This window comes from Hyperolius riggenbachi, chromosome 10 (assembly GCF_040937935.1).
Source record: "Hyperolius riggenbachi isolate aHypRig1 chromosome 10, aHypRig1.pri, whole genome shotgun sequence".
NCBI lineage: Eukaryota > Metazoa > Chordata > Amphibia > Anura > Hyperoliidae > Hyperolius > Hyperolius riggenbachi.
Window position 1 is genome coordinate 243,329,823 of NC_090655.1, and position 26,145 is coordinate 243,355,967.

Genomic DNA, 26,145 nt, shown 5'->3' on the forward strand with positions numbered 1-26,145 from the left:
CAGTTTAACTACTATAGTGGCCCCCAGTGTAGGTAGTATAGCTGCCCCAGTGTAGCTAGTATAGTGGCCCCAAGGTAGCTAGTAAAGTTGCCCCCGTGTAACTAGTATAGTGGCCCCCAGTATAGCTAGTATAGTGCCCCCAGTATAGGTAGTATAGTGGCCCCCATTGTAGCTAGTATAGTGCCCCCCCCCCCCCAGTGTAGCTAGTATAGTAGCCACAGGGTAGCTAGTAAAGTGGTCCCAAGTGTAGCTAGTATAATGCCCCCCCAGTGTAGGTAGTATAGTGCCCCCCCCCCCAGTGTAGCTAGAAGGAGGGGGGACATATCCCCCCTCCCTCACCTGGGTCCCCTTCTTCTGCCTTTCCTCCCCTCCAAAATGACAGCGGGGGCAGCGGGCAGCAAACAGGCAGGGCGGGCAGAGAATATTCACTTCACTTCCGAGTATCAGCTGCTGGAACGCTGCATCGCCGTCACGTGCCTCTTCTGCTCCTCCAGCATTGGAGGCGCAGAAGAGGCACGTGACGGCAACGCAGCATTCCAGCAGCTGGAACGCGGAAGTGAAGTGAGTATTCTCCGCCCGCCCTGTCTGTTTGCTGCCCGCTGCCCCTGCTGTCATTTTGGAGGGGAAGAGAGGCAGAAGGAGGGGACCCAGGTGAGGGAGGGGGGAGATCTGTTCCCCCCTCCCCGCCGCTGTCCCTGTCACCCCTCCTTCTAGCGCTGCTCTTCCCCTCCTGCTCTGCAAGACACAACTATGGGGGGTCGTGGCGACACCCCCCTGGCTGTCAGTCACCCGGGGCACCACGCCCCCCTTCCCCCACTAGTAAGAACGCCACTGGGCAGGGTGGGTGGGACTACTTTGCTCATGTCTGAAAAGAGGCTGTTTCCTACCTCCTCCTGCTTATATTGCACCCTGGCCACCCAGGACACTCCACCTTTTATCAACATTTTGTGGAACTATGGATTCCAGGTTTTGATCACCTCTGGGCCAGCCCAAGGTCATGCCCCCTTTTCGCCTAAGCTATGCCCTGCTCTGGGGATCCTCATTTGATGCAATCAAAAACACTGTGGCCACTTTTCATCCCTAATCCACCTTCGAGGTCAGATACAACAAGTGTGTTTTGATTGCATTACATGTATGGATGTTTTGCACATCCACATCTGTGTAACACTTGTGAATTATGCAGATAACTGGCAGGAAAAACTTGGCCACTGTCTGTGAGTATTGCACTCCTGTCAGGCTGCACCACTACAGGAATAGGCAGTGATCAGGTAGAGTGACCAGACGTCCCGGGACACGTCCCGGATTCGGGGTCCGCTGTCCCAGGCTTAATGAGGTCCCGGGAAACGTCCCGCTTTCAGCAGCGGGACGTCCCGGCCTCGGGACTCTGGCCACTCTCTCCTCAATGAACTGGCAGCGGCGTCTATAGACGCCGTGCCAGTTCATTGCCTGCAGCCCCGCTCCAGCCTCCTCTTCCGGTGTCTGTTTCCGACACCGGCAGGCGAGCAGGGCTACGGCAAGATGGCTGCCGAAGCCCTGTACTGGAGACCTATTTGTGTCTCCAGTACAGGGCTTCGGGTGCCATCTTGCCGTAGCCCTGTCAGTGCGGGAGAGAAGAGCAGGAGGAACAAGACGGTCCCGGGACATGAGCAGCGCGCCAGAGGCCGGACACTTCTGCCAGGTGAGTAAATCATTGCTTTCTTTTCCAGGTGAAATGTTTGCCCGCATTAGGTTTCTTTTCCAGGTGAAATGTTTGCCCGCATTGCTTTCTTTTCCAGGCGAAATGTTTGCCCGCATTGCGTTTCTTTTCTAGCGAAATGTTTGCCCGCATTGTTTCTTTTCTAGCGAAATGTTTGCCCGCATTGTTTCTTTTCTGGTGAAATGTTTGCCCGCATTGCGTTTCTTTTCTAGCGAAATGTTTGCCCGCATTGTTTCTTTTCTAGCGAAATGTTTGCCCGCATTGTTTCTTTTCTGGTGAAATGTTTGCCCGCATTGTTTCTTTTCTAGCGAAATGGTTGCCCGCAGTGCGTTTCTTTTCTAGCGAAATGTTTGCCCGCAGTGCGTTTCTTTTCTGGTGAAATGTTTGCCCGCATTGCGTTTATTTTGTACCGACATGTTGCCCGCATTGCGTTTATTTTGTACTGACATGTTGCCCGCATTGCGTTTATTTTGTACTGACATGTTGCCCGCATTGCGGTTATTTTGTGCTGACATGTTGCCTATTGCGTTTATTTTCTGGTGTCCGGGGTAACTGTTACTACATTTATTATTTAATGGTCATAGATGGCTATGTTTGCTGCTTTGTGGTTACGGTATACTATTAGCATCACACAGTTTCTGCACACCCATGATGCAAAGTCTCGTTTGTCCACATCATGGCGTAAACACTGCTTTCTTATGCCTCGCTGTTACATCATTACGTTAGCTCCGCCCATACAATGCCATGGCCACGCCAATTTTTTTTCGGCGTGGCAAACCCCCCCCCCCCCCCAGTCTTCGCCGCTGCGCGCTCAGTCCTCCCCACTTTTCGACGCGGCGCGCAGGCGCGCCGCCCCCCCCCCCACCCCACGCCCCCCTCCCCGTCCCAGGTTTGGACCCACAAAAATATGGTCACTCTAGATCAGGCCATCACTCACTTCCTCCCTCCCGGGTCACAATGCATCTCATCATCAGAAAGACGCAGCCAGCAGCTGTGCAATAGAGAGCAGGGAAGTCATGGCCGGTGTAAAGGTGCGTACACACATGCGACTATAGTCGTTTGTAACGATCGTTCCCTGATCTTTACCAACGACGATCGTTACAAAAAACGAACCACCGACTATTAAGGCAAACGACGAACGAGCCAAATCGCTACAAAAGAAAGTTCTGTCTCGGCGGATTTTAACCAACGACGATCGTTTGCAAAAGTAGTACATCGTTGGAAACGATCGTTCGTACTAGGCTTGACATGCGCATTTCACTATTTCTTCGTGAAACTTCTCATTTTTATGCGCAGGCGCAATAGTTGCTTTTTGTGATGTAACGTTCGTTCTAACGATCAGATCGTTACACACCTTTTAAAACTAACTTTACTTAGGTCGTTCTTTCATCAATTAAAAGTTCGTTCGTCGTTCTCAACGAACGATCGTTGTCGCATGTGTGTACGTAGCATAAGACACACAGGGAAAACTACTGAATGAAGGGAAAACTACTGAATGAAGGGAGCTGCTGCCTGAGCTGATAGCCTGGCATACAAGCTGTGACTTAAGATCACTTTCCACTGCACAAGCTGCATTCTGTCGTTTGGCTTCCTCCCCATCATTGCTTTTTAACCCTTGTGAAGGACTGGAGCCAGGATGCACTAACAAAAGCTGTGGAGTCCCAGCCAGCATGCCCTTTCAGACCATGCTGACTTGCATCCTTACAAAAAAAGCAAAAAAAGCAGTTCACTTTTATAATGCAGCTTCTAAGTGTATAATGCAGCCTCTATGTGTACAATGCAGCCTCACTGTGTACAATGCAGACTCTATGTGTACAATGCAGCCTCTCAGTTTGATCTCACTAGGGTTTAGCTTTCCGCATCTAAGTGCTATTCCCAATGACTTGAAACAGAACACAAACTTGAAGCACAGCAGGTCCCAGCATGAGGGGTTTGATCACCCTTGAATTGATCACAAAGGAGGAAGTGATGTAACCCATAGACAGGAAATGATGTAACACACCAGGAAAAGAAGTCTCGGGAAGTGAAGAAAACATATTGCTGCAAGAGGTAATTGTGTGATTCTTGTTATATATAGAACAGAGCAGAGGTCGGGGTGGACATACTTTGTTACAGAGGAGACCATAGCACACCTGTCACTATCCTCCCTTGCAGTAATTTCGATACAAGAGACTTTTATATAACTGTTGTGTTTGCCAGGTTTTTTAGCGCCCCCTCCTCCCACATGTGCCATGGATTATCTCACCTTACTATTAAAGGGAAGGTCCAAGCAAAATAAAAAAATGAGTTTCACTTACCTGGGGCTTCTACCAGCCCCATGCAGCCATCCTGTGCCCTCGTAGTCACTCACTGCTGCTCCAGTGCCCCACTGGCAGCTTGCCGGCCTCGGAGGTCGGCGGGCCGCATTGCGTACATCTTTACGCATTCACGCTAATGCAGAAACATAAACACATACATTTTACGCGTTAGTGGTTCAATGCATTGAACCACTAACGCGTAAAAATGTATGTGTTAATGTTCCTGCACTAGCTGGAATGCTTAAAAATGTACGCAATGCGGCCTGCCGACCTCCGAGGTCGGCATGCTGCCAGTGGGGCACTGGAGCAGCAGTGAGTGACTACGAAGGCACAAGATGGCTGGTAGAAGCCCCAGGTAAGTGAAACTCATTTTTTTAATTTGCTTGGACCTTCGTTCAGTCATATCAAAGAGCCAAGAACAGCATACACGTCCAGTCAGCCATGCCCCCTCTCCCCCCCATAACTCCCCCACTCGGGGTCAGCCATGCCACCCCCTGTCCAGCATTGCCATTAGCCTCCAGCATGTAATGATTTTCCTTAACCCACTCTAATAATGCCGACCCCCCCCCCCCCCCCGTATAGCCTTGTCCCCCAGCATTGCCTTTATCCTCCAGTATCTAATGTTTCCCCACCCCAGTAATGCTATTTCTTCCCCAGCATAGCCATGTTCCTTCTCTGCACCCCCAGCATTGCCATCACCCTCCAGTATCTGATGTTCCCCACCCCAGTAATGCTATTTCTAACCCCAGTATAGCCATGTGCCTTCTGTGTTCCCAAGAATTGCCATTATCCTCCAGTACATAATGTCCCCCCACCTCAGTACTGCTATTTCTAACCCCAGTATAGCTATGTCCCTTCTGTGTCCCCCCAGCATTGCCATTATCCTCTAGTATCTCATGTCCCCCACCCCAGTAATAATATTTCTCCCCAGTATAACCATGTTTACACTCCAGTATTGCTCCCTTCCTCCACCTCCATGTATCATAGTAACAGGAAGGAATTCCATTGGTTTATAGCTAGCTGTCACAGTGTGCTTCAGTCCTCTGCTCCCATTAGCCTAAGTCTCTGTCTCTTCTCTCCTCATATCCTCATCCATCTACCACTACCAGGCCTGCTGTGACATCACAGGAATGGTAACAGTGGGAGGTGTTATAGTGGGAGAGTATAGTGCACAGGTAGCTAGAAACCAACATCTTATGCTTACCTGCAATACTCTTAATGCCTGACCATCCACAAGTGACAGCAGTGGGGAGTGCTGTGGGGAGGGGAGTTCTGTATTGGTGGTTTCACCACTGACACATGTAGATTATCTTCCCCTTATTATCTATCAAAATGCAGGAGCATCCTGTATGGATCACTTGACCACCTCACTGAGAATGGACAAGGACCAGAGTCACATGACTGAGAGGATATTCAATCTCACCCTGGAGATCATCTATCTACTGACTGGAGAGGTGAGGAGGATTCTGGGAGATCACATGACATACAGTAGTAACTCTTATCGCTATTCATAAAACACTCACCTGACTAGAGTGATGAAGAGGATTCTGGGAGATCTTGTGACATTCTTGTGGGTCTTTTGATACAGAGTTTTCCTCCATTGAAGTCTGATGATTATGTGACCATCATGGTGCCCAAACCTCACTCCCTTATGTTTGAGAAACACAACAAGCAGAAGATTGTGGAAGTCACCAGGAAGATGATGGAGCTGCTGACAGGAGAGGTGAGCGGTGCTGGGAATTATGGGACATTGTTCAGTAACAACAAGGGGTGTGTCTGGGTGATAACGGTATCATCCTGTTTATTAGGATGTCCCTGTCTGTTTCTTCATGCAGGAGTGGCAGTGTTTAGGAGGATACAAGGACGCCATGGTGGAGAATCAGCCGCCCCTCACATCACCGGGTAAGAGGAGACTTTAATTCCTTGTAAAGGAGAGAGCAGTACGAAGGGCCCACCTAGATCCCCCATCACCTGATAATCACATAAAGACAATGGGCCTGATGTGCTATGAAATGATAAAGAGTACTAACGCAGAGGGAGCACCGTTCGTTAACCCATTAGCACCATGTGTTGCTATAGTAACACACGTGGTGCCAATGAGTAAATGGATGGTACTCCCCTGACATTAGTAATGGTAAAACTGCCATGCACAAACAGCCTGTTACTGTTGTTTAATGCAATCCATTTTTCATCAGTCATTGTGTGTGTGTTTCCTACAGATGGATTCAATAGCAGAAACCCACCAGAGAGATGTACAGGTCCTTTTTATTCCCTTAATTGTCTACAGGAAGGTCCCACCATCCCCCACTGTTATCAGGTAAGTGGGGCTAAGGCTAGATTCACATTAGGTAGGTTTTAAATTTAGGTTAGGTCACTTGCCCGGAGGTCTGCCTCACTGTGGCGCAAGTGTCTAATATAATATACTTTGCATGCAAACCATATTGGAAGCTAAAGTTCCTCCTAGTTTAATAAATGTTAGCACTTGTCTTGGATGCAGGGCATGCATTTTTCTGTCTGGCAGAGGCGGTGTATGTCTGTGCGATTAACCATTCAATTGCAGCATGTGTTTGGGGATGCGCAGCCTTTCCCCCCACCTTTCCTAGATTCACATTAACCTTCAAAACTACCCGATCCAGCAGAGCGGAAGAGCATGTGCTATACTTGCAACAGAGCGGGGGCTGCAGATGCTCATGGAACCAATGCAACCCTGCCCGTTGTCACTAGGCTGTTTCCCCTCCATTCTACAACTACTCACCTGTCTTCTGTGTCTTCTCTGCCCCCGAGTCCCCTACCTGCTGACCACTGCTGGGCTCAGGGACAAGCACCGGTATTGGAGTGCCGGCAGAACTATAGGGCTATTGTTGGATTTCAGAAGACCAATGGGAATCCTCCATAGCACAAGGGAGGATTCTCATTGGTTTAGTGGTTGACCAATGAGAATTCTCCCTGTTGCTAGGTAGGAAGAATCCCATTGCTGTATCCCTATGTTTCAGCCCAGCGAGGGTGTCAGCATGCAAAGGACTAGAATTTCCAGAGTGGAAAGGTGGTGGTGGGCTGGAGGCACAGCAGTAAGTAGTGTGAACACTTATGGGATGTTGTGGTGGCGCGTATCTGTTTAGGATATGGCATGAAATGAACCATTGTGCATCCGGCCTGAGTGTGAACCCAGCCGAAGTGCCCCCAGAGACTCCAAACTATGTGACATTCTTTCCCTCTAGTCTGTACATGTTTTATCTGCATTCACATTTTAAAGGATACCTTAGTCCTAATTAAATTCTAAAAATGACGCCCTGTGTGTGGGAGCTGCGCATAGGCTTACCGCACCTCCCGTGGCCCAGCATCTGCCTCCATTCACCTGCTATTGCTGCCACTATCCAGGTCCTGGTCAGAGCGGTTGGCACCCTTTGTCCCAACATACTGCGCTGTGCATGTGCAGTATGTCCACTTGAGTGGCTTATGACCGATCTGAATACGTCATCACACGTGCGTGCGTACAGCACACTGGGTTCCTGGCAAGCGCAGTGACAAGCCACCCAAGAGGACATACTGCACATGCACAGCACACTGGGTTCCCGGCAAGTGCAGTGACAAGCCACCCAAGAGGACATACTGCACATGCACAGCACACTGGGTTCCTGGCAAGCGCAGTGACAAGCCACCCAAGAGGACATACTGCACATGCACAGCACAGTATGTCTGGGTCAAAGGGCGCGACCACTCTGACAAGGACCTGGACAACGGCAGCAGAAGTGGGTGAACGGAGGCAGACGCCAGGCCACAGGAGGTGCGGTTAGCCTATGCGCACCTCCCCACACACACACTGGGTGTCATTTTTAGAATTTAATTTAGAACTTCAGTATCATTTAACCACCCTGGCATTCTATTAAGATCACCAGGGTGGCTGCACATCGGTTTTTAAAAAAAAATGTTTCTACATCATGTAGCTAGCCTAGCGCTAGCTACATGATTCCCTCCCTCCCTGCGACGTTCCTCCCACCCCTCCGATCGCCCGCGGCGTGTATGCCCGTCCGTAAATCTCGTTCTGAACGGGATTTCCTTTAGGGCTTCCCCCGTCGCCATGGTGACTATCGCGATGACGTCATCAACGTCGTGACATCACATGGAGTCCCGATCCACTGCATAATAGGGTGCACGGGGTCTGGGAAGGGTCCTATTATGCAGCGGGTTGCGGCGCATCGGTGGCGAGCGACGGCGATCTACCCCCACACGCAGCTAGCAAAGTGCCAGCTGCGTGTTTTAAGGAAATCGGCCCACTAGGGCCTGATCGGCGCCCTCCGGCGGTAATGGATGATCTGAGCTCGTCATTACCGTCATTACCGACAAGGAGGTTAAATTCTCTCTCATTTTTGTGCACTTAGGTTGGAGAACTGATATATGGAAGTGCTGTGGATAAAGAGAAAGAAGAGACATATGCGAGGAATGATCAGCAGTCTATGGAGGAGGGAAACCTGATGAGGGCAATTAAAGAGGAAGAAGAAGAGATGTATGTGAGGAGTGTACAGCAGTCTATGGAGGAGGGAAACATGAAAAGGGCAATTAAAGAGGAAGAAGAGGAGGCATATGCGAGGAATGATCAGCAGACTGTGGAGGAGGGTGTCATGATAAGGACAATTAAAGAGGAAGAAGAAGAGACGTATGTGAGGAGTGATCGGCAGTCTATGGAGGAGGGTGACATGATAAGGACAATTAAAGAGGAAGAACAAAAGGAATATTTGAGGAGTGATCAGCAGTGTATGGAAGGGGATGACATGATGAAGACAATTAAAGTGGAAGAAGAAGAGACGTATGTGAGGAGTGATCAGCAGTCTATGGAGGAGGGTGACAAGCTGGGGACAAATAAAGAGGAGGACACTGTTACAGAGGGCAGAACAGGTGAGTAATCAGCAAGCATTAAAGGGAACCTGAAGCGAGAAGTATATGGAGGCTGCCATATTTATTTCCTTTCAAACAATACCGGTTTCCTGGCAGCCCTGCTGATCTATTTGGCAAATCTTGTCAGATTTTAGAAAAATGTCAGAAACCTCTGATCTGCTGCATGCTTGTTCAGGGTCCATGGCTAAAAGGCAGAGGATCAGCAGGATAACCAGGCAACTGTGATTGCTTAAAGGGAACCCGAGGTGAGAGGGATATGGAGGCTGCCATATTTATTTCTATGTAAATAATGCCAGTTGCCTGGCGGCCCATTTGATCTTCTGGCATAAGTAGTGTGTAAGTAGTCAAAACCCTGGAACAAGCATATGGCTAATCCAGTAAAACCTGAGTCAGAGTACCTGATCTGTTCATGCTTGTTCAGGGTCTGTCGCTAAGAGTATTAGAGACACAGGATCTAAAGGGGGGACAAGGCAACTAGTGTTGTTTAATAAGGCAATGAATGCAGCTGCCCCCATATCCCTCTCACTTCGGGTGTCCTTTACATATAGAAAAAATGTTTATCTGTATTGCTGTTATGTGTCACTGCTTGCATAGTGGCCATATTAGGGGCTATGCTAGGTACTCATACAGAAGCAGTACAGATACCCTAATGGATTTGAAGTACTTTGTTCTGTTTTGTGGAGAGGGGAGATTGTGGATGAAGGAGACGCATCCAGCTACATTTTACAGCAGAAATACACACAGACAGACAGCGGCTCCATTGTTCCCTATGACAGAGTTTCCCTGCGCGATTTGCCTGTGGATTCAGCATGGAAACCGTGCAAGTGGAAACGGGCCCTTAGGCCTTGTGCACACTGCGTTCTGATCACGTTAGCATTTGCGTTAGGCGTTTCTTGATGCGATTTTTGTTGTAGATTCCCGGCGATTACCTGCACGCTGCTGTTTTGTACAAGTACTTTTCTAAGCGCTTTTGCAGAGCAATTGCGTTTTTTCACTTCCTGACTTCAGGAAGTGAACTTTTTGATCCGGAAAATAATAAATACAATGTCTTTATTCTAAAAACGTGAATGCAATAACTACACAAAGCGATTTTGTGAGCATTTTGCGTTTTTCCTATACCGTCCATTGAGGCGAAATCGCCTCAAAAATGGCCCATGCACCGCTTTTCTGAGCGGATCGGAAACAATCCATTTAGATGTGAACTCTCTCATGGACATTCATGGTGTAAGCGCTTTCAGGGTGATTTTGAAAAATCGCCAGCGCTTAAAAGAGAAAAACGCCTCTAGTGTGAATGAGCCCTGAATGAATCAACTCCCAGGTGAGGACTTTCACACTCTGAGAGTCATTAAATCTTCTCATGTAGCTGTAATTATATTAAGTGTGAACTGAGCCATAGGGGAAACATGGACATTACTTTGAAAATCAGTTGTCTCTCTATTATTATTAAGTATTTATATAGTGCCGTCATCCTCTGCAGCGCTCTACAGAGTATATTGTCTTTTCACTTAACTGTCCCTCAGAGGGGCTCACGATCTAATCTCTACCATACTCGTATGTATGGTCTAGTGTATGTATCATAGTCTAGGGCTGCATGTGGGAGGAAACTTCAGTGCCCGGGGGAAACCTACGCAGACACAGGGAGAACATACAAACTCCTTTCAGATGTTGACCTGGCTGGGATTTGAACCAGGGACCCAGCGCTGCAAGGCAAGAGCGCTAACCACTACGCTGCCATGGTGCCCAACTGTCTTTCAGTTATAACTGAGAGCAAGTGTAAAAGGACTCTTAGTGTTACCAGCCTGTAATAAGCTGATAATGGTCACTGTACATTACTGTACACAGATTGGTCACAATAGGGGTGAGTTACGTTGGAAAGTAATATCGGACATGACGGAAATTATCTATGGAACGCAGCCTATAATAAGGAGAGCATGGGCGTAACAATAGACCCTGCAAGGGATGCATCCGCAGGGGGGCCCAGAAGCCACAGGGGGCCCTGTGAGGGAGAAGTTTCTTTTCCTTGTCCTGAGAGACTGACAATGAAGGGCACAGAGAGAAAAAAAACGTTATGCTCTCTGCACAATTGTTCTAATGACTACATCTGCTTAGCCACTGATGAATTGTACATAGTTTTGCAGACAAAGATTTGTAGACAGTTCCTAAAGAGTGTGCAGCCGGGTCTTCTGTACAACGCCCAGCCCCCAATCTCTCTACCTATACCCCAGTGCTGTGTACTGTAGTGATGCTGGAGGAATCTGCAGAGCCAGTTCTGCGCCATCAGAGGACAGAGTATAGTAAGAAGCTGTGGCAGGGAGAACACTGGATTGTCAGTTTTCTGTGTGTGGTTTTCTGTATGCGTTTTCTGCACAACATGTGTGTCTGAGTGAAAACATTAACATTTTATCACAGAAGCTAATGAAAATGCTCCCAGTGCTTCACTGTTTTTTATCTGCACGGGGAAACCGCATCCAAGTGTGGAGTTGCCAACTGAATAACATTCTTACCAATCTTCAATAAATCACTGCGCTCCAATGGTGAATTTATAAACAACAGGGGTTCGCAGTACGAAAAAGGTCACTTCACCTTCACAAAAGACTAATGGATCAGTATTACTGCGCTCCAATACCTCTCACGGAGGATCGCCACCCTATAAATAATCACAGACAAGTGCACATAGTGCCAAGTATTGCTACTTTAAATATAAGTCCACACCACGTGAATGCACTCCTGGGGGTAGTGCCACCACCTTGGGAAGAGTTAGCTTCGGCTCCCCCTATGTGGCCCCACTCACCAGAAGCGCGTCTTGCCACACAGCGTATAAACAGATTCCGGTCAGCCAGGTATTCATAAAAGCAATTCCAGTCTTTATTGTGATGCAAGCTTCAGACAGTGGTTCCACAGCGGCTGCTCGATCCGCGGTATGGAGCGCACACCACCGGGTCTCCCACTTCCTTGCTGCCTTGTTATGACGTCACCGCGTACCTCACGCTCCGCCCTACGCGTTTCGTCACCGTCGTGACTCATTCAGGGGCTGGAGGACAGCGGTTGACGTCTTCCCTAAAACTCTAAAACCACGCCCACTCCGCCTCCAGGACCTCCCGCAACACCGCCCTCTCTTGCTGCTAGGAGACCAGGTGGCGTACTGACCTCAATGCGCGCGGAATGCCTTCCATGACATATACATAATCTCCACTACAGCCATACTAGTTCAACCTTGTGCAATATACATATTAATACACTCCATGTCCTATATCTCATAATTACCATATTACAAACACTATTGGTGTATAAATACCAATGTTTCTACATTACTAAAGTGCATTAACCCTCCTATTACCTTATAATCCATCAACATTTCTACCACTTAGCAACATACGTGGACTCCTTACCCAAAACCCTCTTACCATCATCTTATGATCTTACAGTGACAGTGCATCATTAATACTTATACCTACAACATAATAGCCTCCAAACTTCATAATTCATCCCAAACCCCCTTATTCTCCATTCACCCCAATGGACTTAAAGTGACAGTGCAAATAATGTACTTTATACTTAATCCCTACACCTATTCAGGCCAACGAGTGTGCCCCCCATGCGCCATCCGTGCACATGGTGCACACCCCCCGGCATACCATTCCTAAAGTGACAGTGCTTATATATTAAATTGTGAAATACAAAAATATACAAATACGCAAATACAAAATATACAAATCCTGTAAAATACATGGTGATACAACCGTGAATTGTGCAACTACAACACTCAGTGATTCTACCTCACCCAAAAGTCCCTCATCTATCATTACTTCATTTCAGGCATTAGCAATAAAACAATTTATATCCAGCTCTATGTTTAACCCTTTGGGTGTCATAGTCCCCAACCTATATATCCATTCTGTCTCCTTCTTACAGAGCTGCTGCAGACGATTGGAACCACGCCAATGTGTTTTAACATGCTCGACTGCAGCAACCCTGAGAGAGCTGGGGTCCTTACCGTGACTTTCTAAAAAATGGGCCGACACACTATGCGAAACAAATCCTTTCTTAATATTAAAAATATGCTGATATATCCTCTTTTTCAAGGGCTGGGATGTTCTTCCCACATATTGTAAATTACAACCACACGTTAGCACGTATACCACATAACTCGTGGAGCAGGTCATAAAATTCCTAATTTTGAATTCTTTCTGATTTTGGCTAGAGGTAATGCAATCAACCCTATTAGTATTTGTCTCCCTGCATAGACAGCAGTTCCTACAAGGGTAGTACCCTGGTCTCTGCCATGGGTTACTACCCCTCACAGGAGGGTTAACACAGCTTGGGACTAACATGTCCCTCAGATTGGGGGCCCTTCTATATACAAATTTGGGAACAGATGGTATAACTCTACTGAGCTGAGCATCCTGTTGCAACACATGCCAGTACCTCCGAAATACCCCCTCCACCACTTGTCTGTGATTATTTATAGGGTGGCGATCCTCCGTGAGAGGTATTGGAGCGCAGTAATACTGATCCATTAACTGAATAACATTGGTTCTCAGTTTACCTGTGCAGAAAGTGAGGAAGAGAGGGGAGAGGGCCCCATCCAAAGTTTTGCAGGGGGGCCCAGTGATTTCTAGTTACGCCCCTGAAGGAGAGATATGGCTATACTACATATATATAGGAGTAAATACAGTATGTATGTACAGTGCTGCCCATAATTATTCATACCCCTGGCAAATTTTGCCATAAAGTTACTTTTATTTAAACAGCAAATAATTTTTTGACGGGAAATGACATAAGTGTCTCCCAAAAGATAATGAGATGATGTACAAGAGGCATTATTGTGGGAAAAAATTATCAGCTTTTATTTACATTTGAGCAAAAAGTGTCCAGTCCAAAATTATTCATACCCTTCTCAATAATCGATAGAAAAGCCTTTATTGGCTATTTCAGCAATCACACACTTCCTATAATTGCAGACCAGCTTTTTGCATGTCTCTACAGGTATTTTTGCCTATTCATCTTTAGCAATGAGCTCAAAATCTTGGAGGGTCTTCTTGCCATCACCCTGATCTTTAGCTCCCTCCACCGATTCTCAATTGGATTCAAGTCAGGACTCTGTCTGGGCCACTACAAAACATTAATTTTGTTGTCTGCTAACCATTTCTTCACCACTTTTGCTGTGTGTTTTGGGTCATTGTCATGCTGAAATGTCCACTGGTACCCAAGGCCAAGTTTCTCTGCAGACTGCCTGATGTCGTCGTTGAGAATCCTCAAGTATTGTTCTTTTTTCATGGTGCCATTTACTAGGCCTGCACGATTTTAGGAAAAAATTAAATTGCGATTTTTTTTTTTTTTTTTTTTTTTTTTTTTTTCCTGGCAAAAATTGCGATTTAGATTTTTTTTTGTCCACGATTTTCTTCAAATCGAGCTTTAACATTAAATTCCCAATGTACACTAACATTTACAAACCCGCATTGACAGAAAATGACATCATCCTATCAAATTGATAGTATGATGTAATTTTCTGTCATGTTTATAAATGTTTCTGCATTGTGAATTTATCAAAACAAATAGCAGCTATTAATAAATGCAAAGCTGAGTACCACAGCAGATCCTGGGCAGTGGCCACTTACAGGGCAGTAGTGGTGATCCAAGTTGTTTGCTGGACAGGACAGTGGAGAGATAACAGATCCTGGGCAGTGAGCATACAGTACACTGTGTGACCACAGGAGACAGGAGTGCAGAACAGGAGTGCCTGATGTGCAAATCCTTCTCCTCCACAAGCAATGTGCTGGCTGCATGACACTGCTCACTACCGCTCTGACTCCTTCCGGCCGGAGGGAGGAAGCTCGCCATGCAGCCAACACAAATAATTCTATGCATGGAGCGCTTAAAATCGTACGTGTAAAAAGCCTGCATGCTTAAAATATTACGCATGAAAAAATGGCCACTTTGACGATTAGGAAATCATCTTGCCACAGATCACGATATTGATTTTAAAATGATATACAGTGGCTTGCAAAAGTATTCGGCCCCCTTGAAGTTTTCCACATTTTGTCACATTACTGCCACAAACATAAATCAATTTTATTGGAATTCCACGTAAAAGACCAATACAAAGTGGTGTACACTTGAGAAGTGGAACAAAAATCATACATAATTCCAAACATTTTTTTACAAATCAATAACTGCAAAGTGGGGTGTGTGTAATTATTCAGCCCCCCGAGTCAATATTTTGTAGAACCACCTTTTGCTGCAATTAGAGCTGCCAGTCTTTTAGGGTATGTCTCTACCAGCTTTGCACATCTAGAGACTGAAATCCTTGCCCATTCTTAATTGCAAAACAGCTCCAGCTCAGTCAGATTAGACGGACAGCGTTTGTAAACAGCAGTTTTCAGATCTTGCCACAGATTCTCGATTGGATTTAGATCTGTACTTTGACTGGGCCATTCTAACACATGGATATGTTTTGTTTTAAACCATTCCATTGTTGCCCTGGCTTTATGTTTGGAGTCGTTGTCCTGCTGGAAGGTGAACCTCTGCCCCAGTCTCAAGTCTGTTGCAGACTCCAAGAGGTTTTCTTCCAAGATTGCCCTGTATTTGGCTCTATCCATTTTCCAATCAACTCTGACCAGCTTCCCTGTCCCTGCTGAAGAGAAGCACCCCCAGAGCATGATGCTGCCACTACCATATTTGACAGTGGGGATGGTGTGTTCAGAGTGATGTGCAGTGTTAGTTTTCCACCACACATAGCGTTTTGCATTTTGGCCAAAAAGTTCCATTTTGGTCTCATCTGACCAGAGCACCTTCTTCCACATGTTTGCTGTGTCCCCCACATAGCTTGTGGCAAACTGCAAACGGGACTTCTTATGCTTTTCTGTTAACAATGGCTTTCTTCTTGCCACTCTTCCATAAAGGCCAACTTTGTGCAGTGCACGACTAATAGTTGTCCTGTGGACAGATTCCCCCGCCTGAGCTGTAGATCTCTGCAGCTCATCCAGAGTAACCATGGGCCTCTTGACTGCATTTCTGATCAGCGCTCTCCTTGTTCAGCCTGTGAGTTTAGGTGAACGGCCTAGTCTTGGTAGGTTTACAGTTGTGCCATACTCCTTCCATTTCTGAATGATCACTTGAACAGTGCTCTGTGGGATGTTCAAGGCTTTGGAAATCTTTTTGTAGCCTAAGCCTGCTTTACATTTCTCAATAACTTTATCCCTGACCTATCTGGTGTGTTCTTTGGACTTCATGGTGTTGTTGCTCCCAATATTCACTTAGACAACCTCTGAGGCCCTCACAGAGCAGCTGTATTTGTACTGACATTAGATTACACACAGGTGCACTCTATTTAGTCATTAGCACTCATCAGGCAATGTCTATGAGCAACTGACGCACACCCCACTTTGCAGTTATTTATTTGTAAAAAATGTTTGGAATCATGTATGATTTTCGTTCCACTTCTCACATGTACACCACTTTGTATTCGGCTTTCACATGGAATTCCAATAAAATTGATTCATGTTTGTAGCAGTAATATGACAAAAAGGTGGACAACTTCAAAGGGGCCAAATACTTTTGCAAGCCACTGTATCAAGTAGCCCTACCGTTTACTGGGATTAGGTTCACTGGTCCATTGGCTGGATTGTCTGCCCTGAGACATTGCCACCAGCAGAGCCCAAATTCACCCGAATGACCTTGGTGCAGAGATGGTCGTAGTCACTAAACTTCGCTACGTTTGAAATACGCGTAGTTTTCGCAACTACGCGTAGGTTAAATACGCCTGGAACCACTACAACTACGATACGAAATGCACTACGACGGTACAGCAAGAACTTCGCATAGTCGCGTATCCGGTCGTATTCGTATGCGTACATGCAAGGGCTCAAGCGGAGTTATGTTCGCATAGATCTCGGTACGTTCTACACGTAATATCTACTGTGGATGCGAAAATCTGTACGATACGTCCTCGCGCATGCGCATGCGTACTTTTCACCCGTAGCCGTAAAACTACGCGTACGGCAAATACAGGAAGTACAGGAACAGGAAGTACACTGTGCCCTGGACTGTACGCACTGTACGCATTGACCAGCACTGCACTTCTGCACTTCTGCCTGGAATCTGAGTGCCTGCCTGTCTGTGACAACATGCCACCTAAGATGCCACTGGGGATGAAAAGAATGGTAATTGAGGTAAGCAATCTTCTTTTTTCATTTAACAAAATGCATTTTTTGGAGGGTACTTTTTCTGACTGCTTTTCTTTAATGTTTAATGCTCCCACATGGCGATTATTTTCCGTTGAATGCTGCGCAAGTAGCAATTATTTTATGGTGAATGCTGCGCACATAACAATTGTTTTCTGGTGAATGCTGCGCGCATAACGATTATATTCCGGGGAATGCTGCGCACATAGCGATTATTTTCCGGTGAATGCTGCGCAAGTAGCGATTATTTTCTGGTAATTGCTGCGCACATAACGATTATATTCCGGGGAATGCTGCGCACATAGCGATTATTTTACGGTGAATGCTGCGCAAGTAGCGATTATTTTCTGGTAATTGCTGCGCACATAACGATTATATTCCGGGGAATGCTGCGCACATAGCGATTATTTTCCGGTGAATGCTGCGCAAGTAGCGATTATTTTCTGGTGAATGCTGCGCACATAACGATTATATTCCGGGGAATGCTGCGCACATAACGATTATATTCCGGGGAATGCTGTGCACATAGCGATTATTTTCCGGTGAATGCTGCGCAAGTAGCGATTATTTTCTGGTAATTGCTGCGCACATAACGATTATATTCCGGGGAATGCTGCGCACGTAGCGATTATTTTCCGGTGAATGCTGCGCAAGTAGCGATTATTTTCTGGTGAATGCTGCGCACATAACGATTATATTCCGGGGGAATGCTGCGCACATAACGATTATATTCCGGGGAATGCTGTGCACATAGCGATTATTTTCCGGTGAATGCTGCGCAAGTAGCGATTATTTTCTGGTAATTGCTGCGCACATAACGATTATATTCCGGGGAATGCTGCGCACATAGCGATTATTTTACGGTGAATGCTGCGCAAGTAGCGATTATTTTCTGGTAATTGCTGCGCACATAACGATTATATTCCGGGGAATGCTGCGCACATAGCGATTATTTTCCGGTGAATGCTGCGCAAGTAGCGATTATTTTCTGGTGAATGCTGCGCACATAACGATTATATTCCGGGGAATGCTGCGCACATAACGATTATATTCCGGGGAATGCTGTGCACATAGCGATTATTTTCCAGTGAATGCTGCGCAAGTAGCGATTATTTTCTGGTAATTGCTGCGCACATAACGATTATATTCCGGGGAATGCTGCGCACATAGCGATTATTTTCCGGTGAATGCTGCGCAAGTAGCGATTATTTTCTGGTGAATGCTGCGCACATAACGATTATATTCCGGGGAATGCTGCGCACATAACGATTATATTACGGGGAATGCTGTGCACATAGCGATTATTTTCCGGTGAATGCTGCGCAAGTAGCGATTATTTTCTGGTAATTGCTGCGCACATAACGATTATATTCCGGGGAATGCTGCGCACATAGCGATTATTTTCCGGTGAATGCTGCGCAAGTAGCGATTATTTTCTGGTAATTGCTGCGCACATAACGATTATATTCCGGGGAATGCTGCGCACATAGCGATTATTTTTCGGTGAATGCTGCAAAAGTATTGATTATTTTCTGGTGAATGCTGCGCACATAACAATTATTATCTGGTGAATACTGCGCACGTAGCGATTATTTTCCTTCCCACTGGCATCTTGCTACTAATTGCCCTATTTCCTCTGGGTGCTGCGTATGTTTGCAAATTGAACGTGGCACCCACGCTGCTGCAAAGCTGAACTGATATATCCATGCCATGCACAGCTATAGGGATTCAGATATGTGTGTGCTTCGGTGTTGCGGAGGCGGGGGGAGGAGGGGTTGGGGGGCTGTTGTTGCCAGGAGGGGGGGGGGGCCCACATCCAGATTCCGCATCAGGGCCCGGGGGTTTGTAGCTACGCCACTGGAAACAAGCATGTAGCTAATCCAGTCAGACTTCAGATCACTTGATCTGCATGCTTGCTCACGGTCTATGGCTAACGCCAGGCATACACGGTACGTTTTTCTCCGCAGATCGAGACACTGGCTTGATTCCGGCGCTTCGGGCGCGCCCCTCCGATCTTCTCTGTCAGTCAAATCACACATGAAATGATGTAGTTATTATGGCTAGCAATATCTGTCAGCAGTTATAGGTGGCACTTATATCCTCTTGTAGTCATCCTTGATACCTAGTATCTGTCCGCAGTCATAGTTGGTTGGTTCCCACAATTTTTGAACACTGTCACTATGAATAATATTATAATCTTTTACATTATGATGTAAGTAAGAAGATTCTTAATTAATGTATAATACAGTGGTCATTAATACTGTAATATTTCTTTTTCAGGAGTTCACCAGAGGGCCTGGATATGACCTCTCCGCCCCTGCAGGGAAAAAAGCGGTTGTGAGGAAGGTGCAGGGGCTTCTTCGGGCAGACTACCGCAGGGTCCTAACCACGAAGCAGGTCCAGGTCTTATGGAGTGACCTGAAACGGAGGGACCTGGACCTGGTGAAGCGGGTGGCGGCAGAGATGAGGTGTAAGTCAGCAAACTATTTGTTTATGTATGTCTATCTTGGGTTTTATATGCTGTATGTATTTTTCCTAAAAAAATTACATGGGCTGAATACTATAGAGTTGTGCAGTATGTACAGTTAAAGTATATATCCGTAAGGTATTCACAGTGCAGCACTGTTCCTACTTTTTGTTAGGGTCTTGTTCCAAAATGGGTTGCTCCTGTGTGGGCCTAGTGATATTTGTGCAACATGTGCTGATTATACTGCATTCATGCAAATAAAATAATTTTAAAAAAAATGGGCCCCTAGGCTTAACATTGGTTTTTGAAAACCACTGATCATTTTTTTTTTTTTTTTGAGAAAAATTTGATAGGTGCTGTCATCCATCTGGACGCTAGATCATGTCCAGGACCTAGGCAAGTGCCTTGGTTTGCCTTGTGGATGATCCGGCTCTGGTGCACAGCCAATTTTTTAAGATCTCTCCAGAGCTATTCAATTGTATTGAAGCCTACGCTCTTGCTGGGTCACTCAAGGACATACATAGAGTTGTATCGAAGCCACTCCATTGATATCTTGGCTGTGTGCTCAGGGTCTTATTCCTACTACAAGGTGAACCATTGCCCCAGTCTGCGTTGAGGTGCACTCTTTAAAGCCTATCCTAGTTTTATTTTACTGTATTGAAGAGTCATATGATTTTTTGTTCTGTGTTTAAATAGAGTAAGGTCCTTATCAATGTTCACTTGAAAATAGAAATAAAAGTAGTTGTAGTTCAACCAAATAAGTTATTACTTTTTATCCATATTATAATATATTTTGATTCCTTACTCCTTATTACAGCTGCAAGTGGTACCCGGGGAGCCTCTGCACCCAGGCCTTCCTCCTCAAGGTCCTCCTCGCCTGGCCCCAGCCATCACAGCGAAAGGGCCTACAGAAGAAGGAGAGCCAGTGCACCGCTATATGGTAAAATGCTCTTACTGTATGATTAGCATTGCATACTATGGGAAAGCAAGTACATGCTATGTTATATGTATTACATTACTGGTTCTTATTTTTAGGGATGATCAATGAGATTGAAATATGCACAAGTTGATGGTGTACTGAGTTAACCTATTTTCCCCATTTTTTCTACAGTTCCTCTATCGACATACATGAGGCACAGGCGCCAGGCGAGGAAGAACCAGCGGATCCAGGCCCGGACAAATCGGGTCCTCAAGGCCCAGGTGCTGGAGCTGCGGCAAAATATGCTCCAAGTGCAAGAGGAGATCAGACAGCTGAAGGGCTGAAGGGTAGAAGAGACTAAAAAAAAAAAAAAGACTCAGCAGCACTGAAAAGGCTTCGTGTTTCTTTACCAGTTTCACAGCATCAGAACGTTGTTTCTCTTATCCAAGCCTCATTTTTTTTTTACATTTTGAATTTGACTTTTTAAGCCTAGCGCGTGCAGCTGGGAGGGGTAATCAGGACACAGGATAGTTGGAACTGTGTCTCCTGCTCCTTATCACCTCCTTTCAACCAAAAAGATGGCTGCCCTCATGACAAAGATGGCAGCCCCCATGAATCATAAACATTTGCCTGTTCTTTTAAAACAGGTGGTGACAATACAGCGTTTAAAAATAAAAACAAAAAAAATTTGCAAGTTGCAAAAAAAAAAGATAAATAAATGTTTTTCTTTAAAGAGAACCAGAGATGAAGCAACCTCATGTATTTTACCTTATAAATCAGTGGGAACATGACATTAAACACCTAATCTGCTCTTTGTTACATTGTTCTCTGTTTAATTTGCCTGTTATCACCTCTAAGATAAGAATCCCGACTAAGCAGTCGGTCTGGCTTTGCTACAGAATAATTATAGCTGAGACTGTGTTCTTTGCTGTCTTCAAGTCCAAGCCTGCCCCCTGCTGGCTTTGCTCAGGAATCATTATTGCTGAGTCATTATAGCAAAGCCAGACTCAATGCTCAGTCCGGGATTCTTATCTCAGCTAGATAACAGACACTTTTAGCAGTGAGGATGGAACAGAGAGCATGGTAAATGTTTTCTCTAATGTTCCCACTGATTTCTATGGTAAAATACACAAGGGTGCTTCGTCTCTGGTTCACTTTAAAAAAGTATACGTTTCTTCTCTTTTGTTGTTCAATCTCTGACACTGACACATTGTGTTGGACTAAATAATCGCAACAGAATTAGAATTAAAATTGCTAGTGCACTGCTTTTCTGAAACATATTTTTATCCAGTATGCTTAGTTGTATGTGTCACATTGCTTGTGTGATGCAATCCCTTAATTTTGTAGATCTTCTGTGTCCAACACAAAGCACCAGTGTGAAAAATAGACATTTAAAGTGTAAAGAGTATATGTAGCAATTATTCATTGCTTTTTAGTTCTCTTTTACAGCGCATGCAGGTTCAGGCTACTCTACTTTCTTCCTCCCCTCCTCTCTGTGGCACGCGTCATAGTGCACGGAACTATGATGCGATACAGAGAGTCGGAAAATAATTCGAGGAGACAGAGACTGCGCATGCACTGTAAGGACCCACAGACATCATTTTCCAGGTTACAGCTCTACTTTCTGTAGGAGCCATGGTTTCTATAGCATTGAGAGTGGGCATACCGGGATGGAGAGGGATTAAGAGAGGAAGTGTATACTCTTCATATACACTTGGGTATACTTAAAGGGACTCCGAGCTCAAATTAAACTCAAAATGTTAACTTACCCGGGGCTTTCTGTAGCCCAGTGCTAGTCGGGAGTTCACACGACGTACCTCTGGGTCTTCTCCCAATGCCTCTTCATTACGCCGGCCGCCTCGTGTCATCGCGGCGTCCGGCGTCACAGTACGGCGCATGCGTGGTTTAATCGTGCATGCGCCGTACTGTCACGCCGGCCACCGTGATGACGCGAGGCGGCCGGCGTAATGACGTTACGTTTGATGTATGCGGAAGAAGGAGCCCGACACTCGACTCGAGTGTCGCCAGGATCCGCCGGCCAACCATTTCTGAAGAGGCATTGGGAGAAGACACGGAGGTACGTCGTGGGAACTACAGACCAGCACTGGGCTACAGATAGGCCCGGGTAAGTTCACATTTTGTGTTTAATTTGATCTCGGAGTCCCTTTAAAAGCATACCCAGTGCCCCTGCTCAGTGTCCCTTTCAGGGTTTTTTTCTTTAGGGGGGGGGGGAGAAGAATTTGGGCCTGGTTTGCAGGCATTACAAAATACTTACCGAGCCTCCAGCGGCGTTTTGAAGCCTTCCTGAAGCTCCTAGCATGCTCCTATTGGCTTTCCGACTTCCTATGTTCATGGCAGCAGGCGTATCACTCGACTCTAGGCAGGTCAGGTAACACGCCGGCTTCCATGCAAGGAGGATGGCAGAAAGCCGCTAGGAGTTTCAGGAGGGCTGAAAGATGTTGCTGGAGGTTTCAGTGAATATTTTGGAGCAGGTTTGCATTTTTTTCTGCTGGTGGTTCAAGTAAGCAACCGACAAGCACATGAATACGGCTTCAAGTGATCCCAGCTGGTGGATATTAGGGACATATGTATATACAGTATATGTATAAATAAATATATATATATATATATATATATATATATATATATATATGCATCTGATAATAAATCTGCATGCATGTATATCTGATACACATCGCCCTCCAGTTAAATATAGGTAGCCAGACCTAATCCCCCTCCCAAGTAATTCATAGGTAGCCAGACCTCTCCCCTCCAGTAATTCATAGGTAGCCAGACCTCTCCCCTCTTCCCCCCCATTAATTCATAGGTAGCCAGACCTCTCCCCTCTCCCCCCAGTAATTCATAGGTAGCCAGACCTCTACCCCCAGTAATTCATAGGTAGGCAGCCACCCCCCCCCCATTTAAATATATAAGTAGCAAAATAAGTTGAATTAATAAGAATGTGGGGTGCACCCTAATAGCGGGGACACCGATAAAAATAACAGTTACATCTATTTTGTTTTCCTTCAGTGCTAGCTGACACTGGAAACACTGCAGGAACAGAAGGAAATAAATTAATGAAAATGTATGGCGCATCTTCAAGGTGGGGACACCAATAAACAAAAAAGCAATTTTTTTATTTTGGGTCCTCCCTGACAGTGGGAACACTGCTATCTAACAGGAACAGAAGGAGGTAAATGAATGAAAAGGTATGGTGCACCCTAAAGGTGGGGACACCAGTAAACATAACAGCAACAGGTGTTTTTTTGGTTTTTTTTTTTTTTGGGGGTGTGTGTGCTCCCTGGCAGTGGGAACGCTGCTATCTATCATCTACAAAATAAGGTACATCAATAAAAAGGTGAGGTGCACGCCAACGGTGGGAACACACTAATACACATAAAAGCAAGGGTTTTTTTTTTTTTTTTTTTTGCTCCCTGACAGTGGGAACACTGCTATCTAACAGGAACAGAAGAAGGTAAATGAGTGAAAAGGTATGGTGCACCCTAAAGGTGGGGACACCAGTAAACATAACAGCAACAGGTGTTTTTTTTTGGTTGTTTTTTTTTTGGGGGGGGGGGGGGGGTGCTCCCTGGCTGTGGGAATGCTACCTATGAGAGGAGCAGCGGCTCAGTCAAGATGACCATCACCCTCAATAAAAGTACATTTTGGCAGTAAGTAGGCAACATTTCACCTTGTCTTGTACCTATGAGAGGAGCAGTGGCTCAGTCAAGATGACCAACACCCTCAATAAAAGTACATTTTGGCAGTAAGTAGGCAACATTTCACCTTGTCTTGTACCTATGAGAGGAGCAGCGGCTCAGTCAAGATGACCATCACCCTCAATAAAAGTACATTTTGGCAGTAAGTAGGCAACATTTCACCTTGTCTTGTACCTATGAGAGGAGCAGCGGCTCAGTCAAGATGACCATCACCCTCAATAAAAGTACATTTTGGCAGTAAGTAGGCAACATTTCACCTTGTCTTGTACCTATGAGAGGAGCAGCGGCTCAGTCAAGATGACCATCACCCTCAATAAAAGTACATTTTGGCAGTAAGTAGGCAACATTTCACCTTGTCTTGTACCTATGAGAGGAGCAGCGGCTCAGTCAAGATGACCATCACCCTCAATATAAGTACATTTTGGCAGTAAGTACTAAGTAGGCAAAATTATTGGCAGTAAATAGGTTGGATTCGGATGAGGGAATGAGAAGCAGTCCAGGAAGGGCAATTTAAAGCGGTGAAGTTGTGTCCCTGGATCCAACGACGGCGGCCAAGTAGCCACTTTCAATCCACGAATGGTTAATTTTTAAAAATGTCAGTGCGTTTACTGAATCAGTGGACAAGCGGGATCGCTTATCGGTAACCACCCCACCTGCCGCGCTGAAAGTCCGCTCAGAAATAACACTGGAAGGAGGGCATGAGAGAAGTTCCAGCGCATATTGTGCAAGCTCAGGACAGGTGTCGAGTCTGGCTGCCCAGTACTCCATGGGGTCCTCAGTGCGCATGCTATCTGATGCACTGAGTGAAGACATGTAGTCGTTGACCATGCGGGACAGCCGCTGCTGCTGATTTCCAGGTGCTGCTGCTGATGCTGTGGTAGGCTGAACAGACTCAGAGCTGTAAAACTGCCTCATCGCACCAAACAAGTCTCCAAGATGTCTAGGTCTGCTGGGCATAGGCACCTGCTGGGCACCATGAGCAGGGATAGCTGGGTTCTCAGGCTGTGGATGTGGAAAGGCTTCCTTCAGCTGGTCGATCAGGGCCTGCTGCAGCTCTCCCATCCTTTCCTCCTGCTGGCTGGTTGGAATAAATTGACCCAGCTTCCCCTTGCAGCGTGGGTCTAAAAGGGTGGCCAGCCAGTAGTCATCTCTTTTCTTTATCTTTTTGATCCGAGGGTCCATCCGGAGGCATCGTATCATATGAGCAGCCATTGGGAAAGCAAGAGCTCGCTCCGCCAAATCCCCATCGTCATCTCTGCGCAAAACAGACAAATCCTCTTCCTGCTGCTGCTGTTCCTCTTGACTTCCAAGGTCACCCCACCCCTGAATAACAGAAGCTGCACCCGCCTCCTCTTCACCATGGTCAGGCACCTCCATGATATCCTCCATCACATGGACATCCTCCTCCTCTTCCTCCTGTGTCTGAGCCTGGCTGCCTTGGAGCGAGCTTTGTTGCTGCAGCTCAAGTTCAGTAACGGCTTCCTCACCAGCAGTCATTAGGCTACTAAGTGTTTGTTCCAGCATGAACACAACAGGGAGCACGTCGCTGAGACTGACTTGCTCCCCGCTTACAAACGTAGTAGCCTGTTCAAATGGGGCCAACACATGGCAGACCTGTTGCATAAGCCGCCACTCTTCCCGTGTGATGTAGGGGAGTGTTTCTGCTGATGACCTATGGATGTCGTCCTGCTCCAGAAGGTACTCAGAGACTGCTTTTTTCTGCTCCACCATCCTCTCCAGCATGTAAAGGGTGGAGTTCCACCTCGTTGGAGTGTCTACTATGAGCCTGTGAGGGGGCAAGCCATGCTTTCGCTGATAGCGACGGAACAATGAGGTGGCAGTTGAAGAGCGGCCCATACGGCCGGAAACCTTCTTTGCATGCTGCACCACGTCACTCATACCTGGTAAGGTGCGCAAAAAACAATGAACCACCAAGTTGAGGACATGGGCAAAACATGGCACATGAGGAAT

At 46.3% G+C, this 26,145-nt stretch overlaps 1 protein-coding gene across 1 annotated transcript in view; it reads left to right on the top strand.

Moving 5' to 3' along the window:
* LOC137537022 (uncharacterized) overlaps positions 1-26,145 on the top strand; it is a 135,884-nt gene that overhangs the window by 94,119 nt on the left and 15,620 nt on the right. Inside the window, exons 20-24 of the mRNA XM_068259178.1 lie at positions 5,332-5,447; positions 5,582-5,716; positions 5,829-5,895; positions 6,213-6,310; positions 8,373-8,886. Of these exons, the coding sequence (XP_068115279.1) occupies positions 5,332-5,447; positions 5,582-5,716; positions 5,829-5,895; positions 6,213-6,310; positions 8,373-8,886 (930 nt within the window). The remainder of the gene's footprint in view (positions 1-5,331; positions 5,448-5,581; positions 5,717-5,828; positions 5,896-6,212; positions 6,311-8,372; positions 8,887-26,145) is intronic.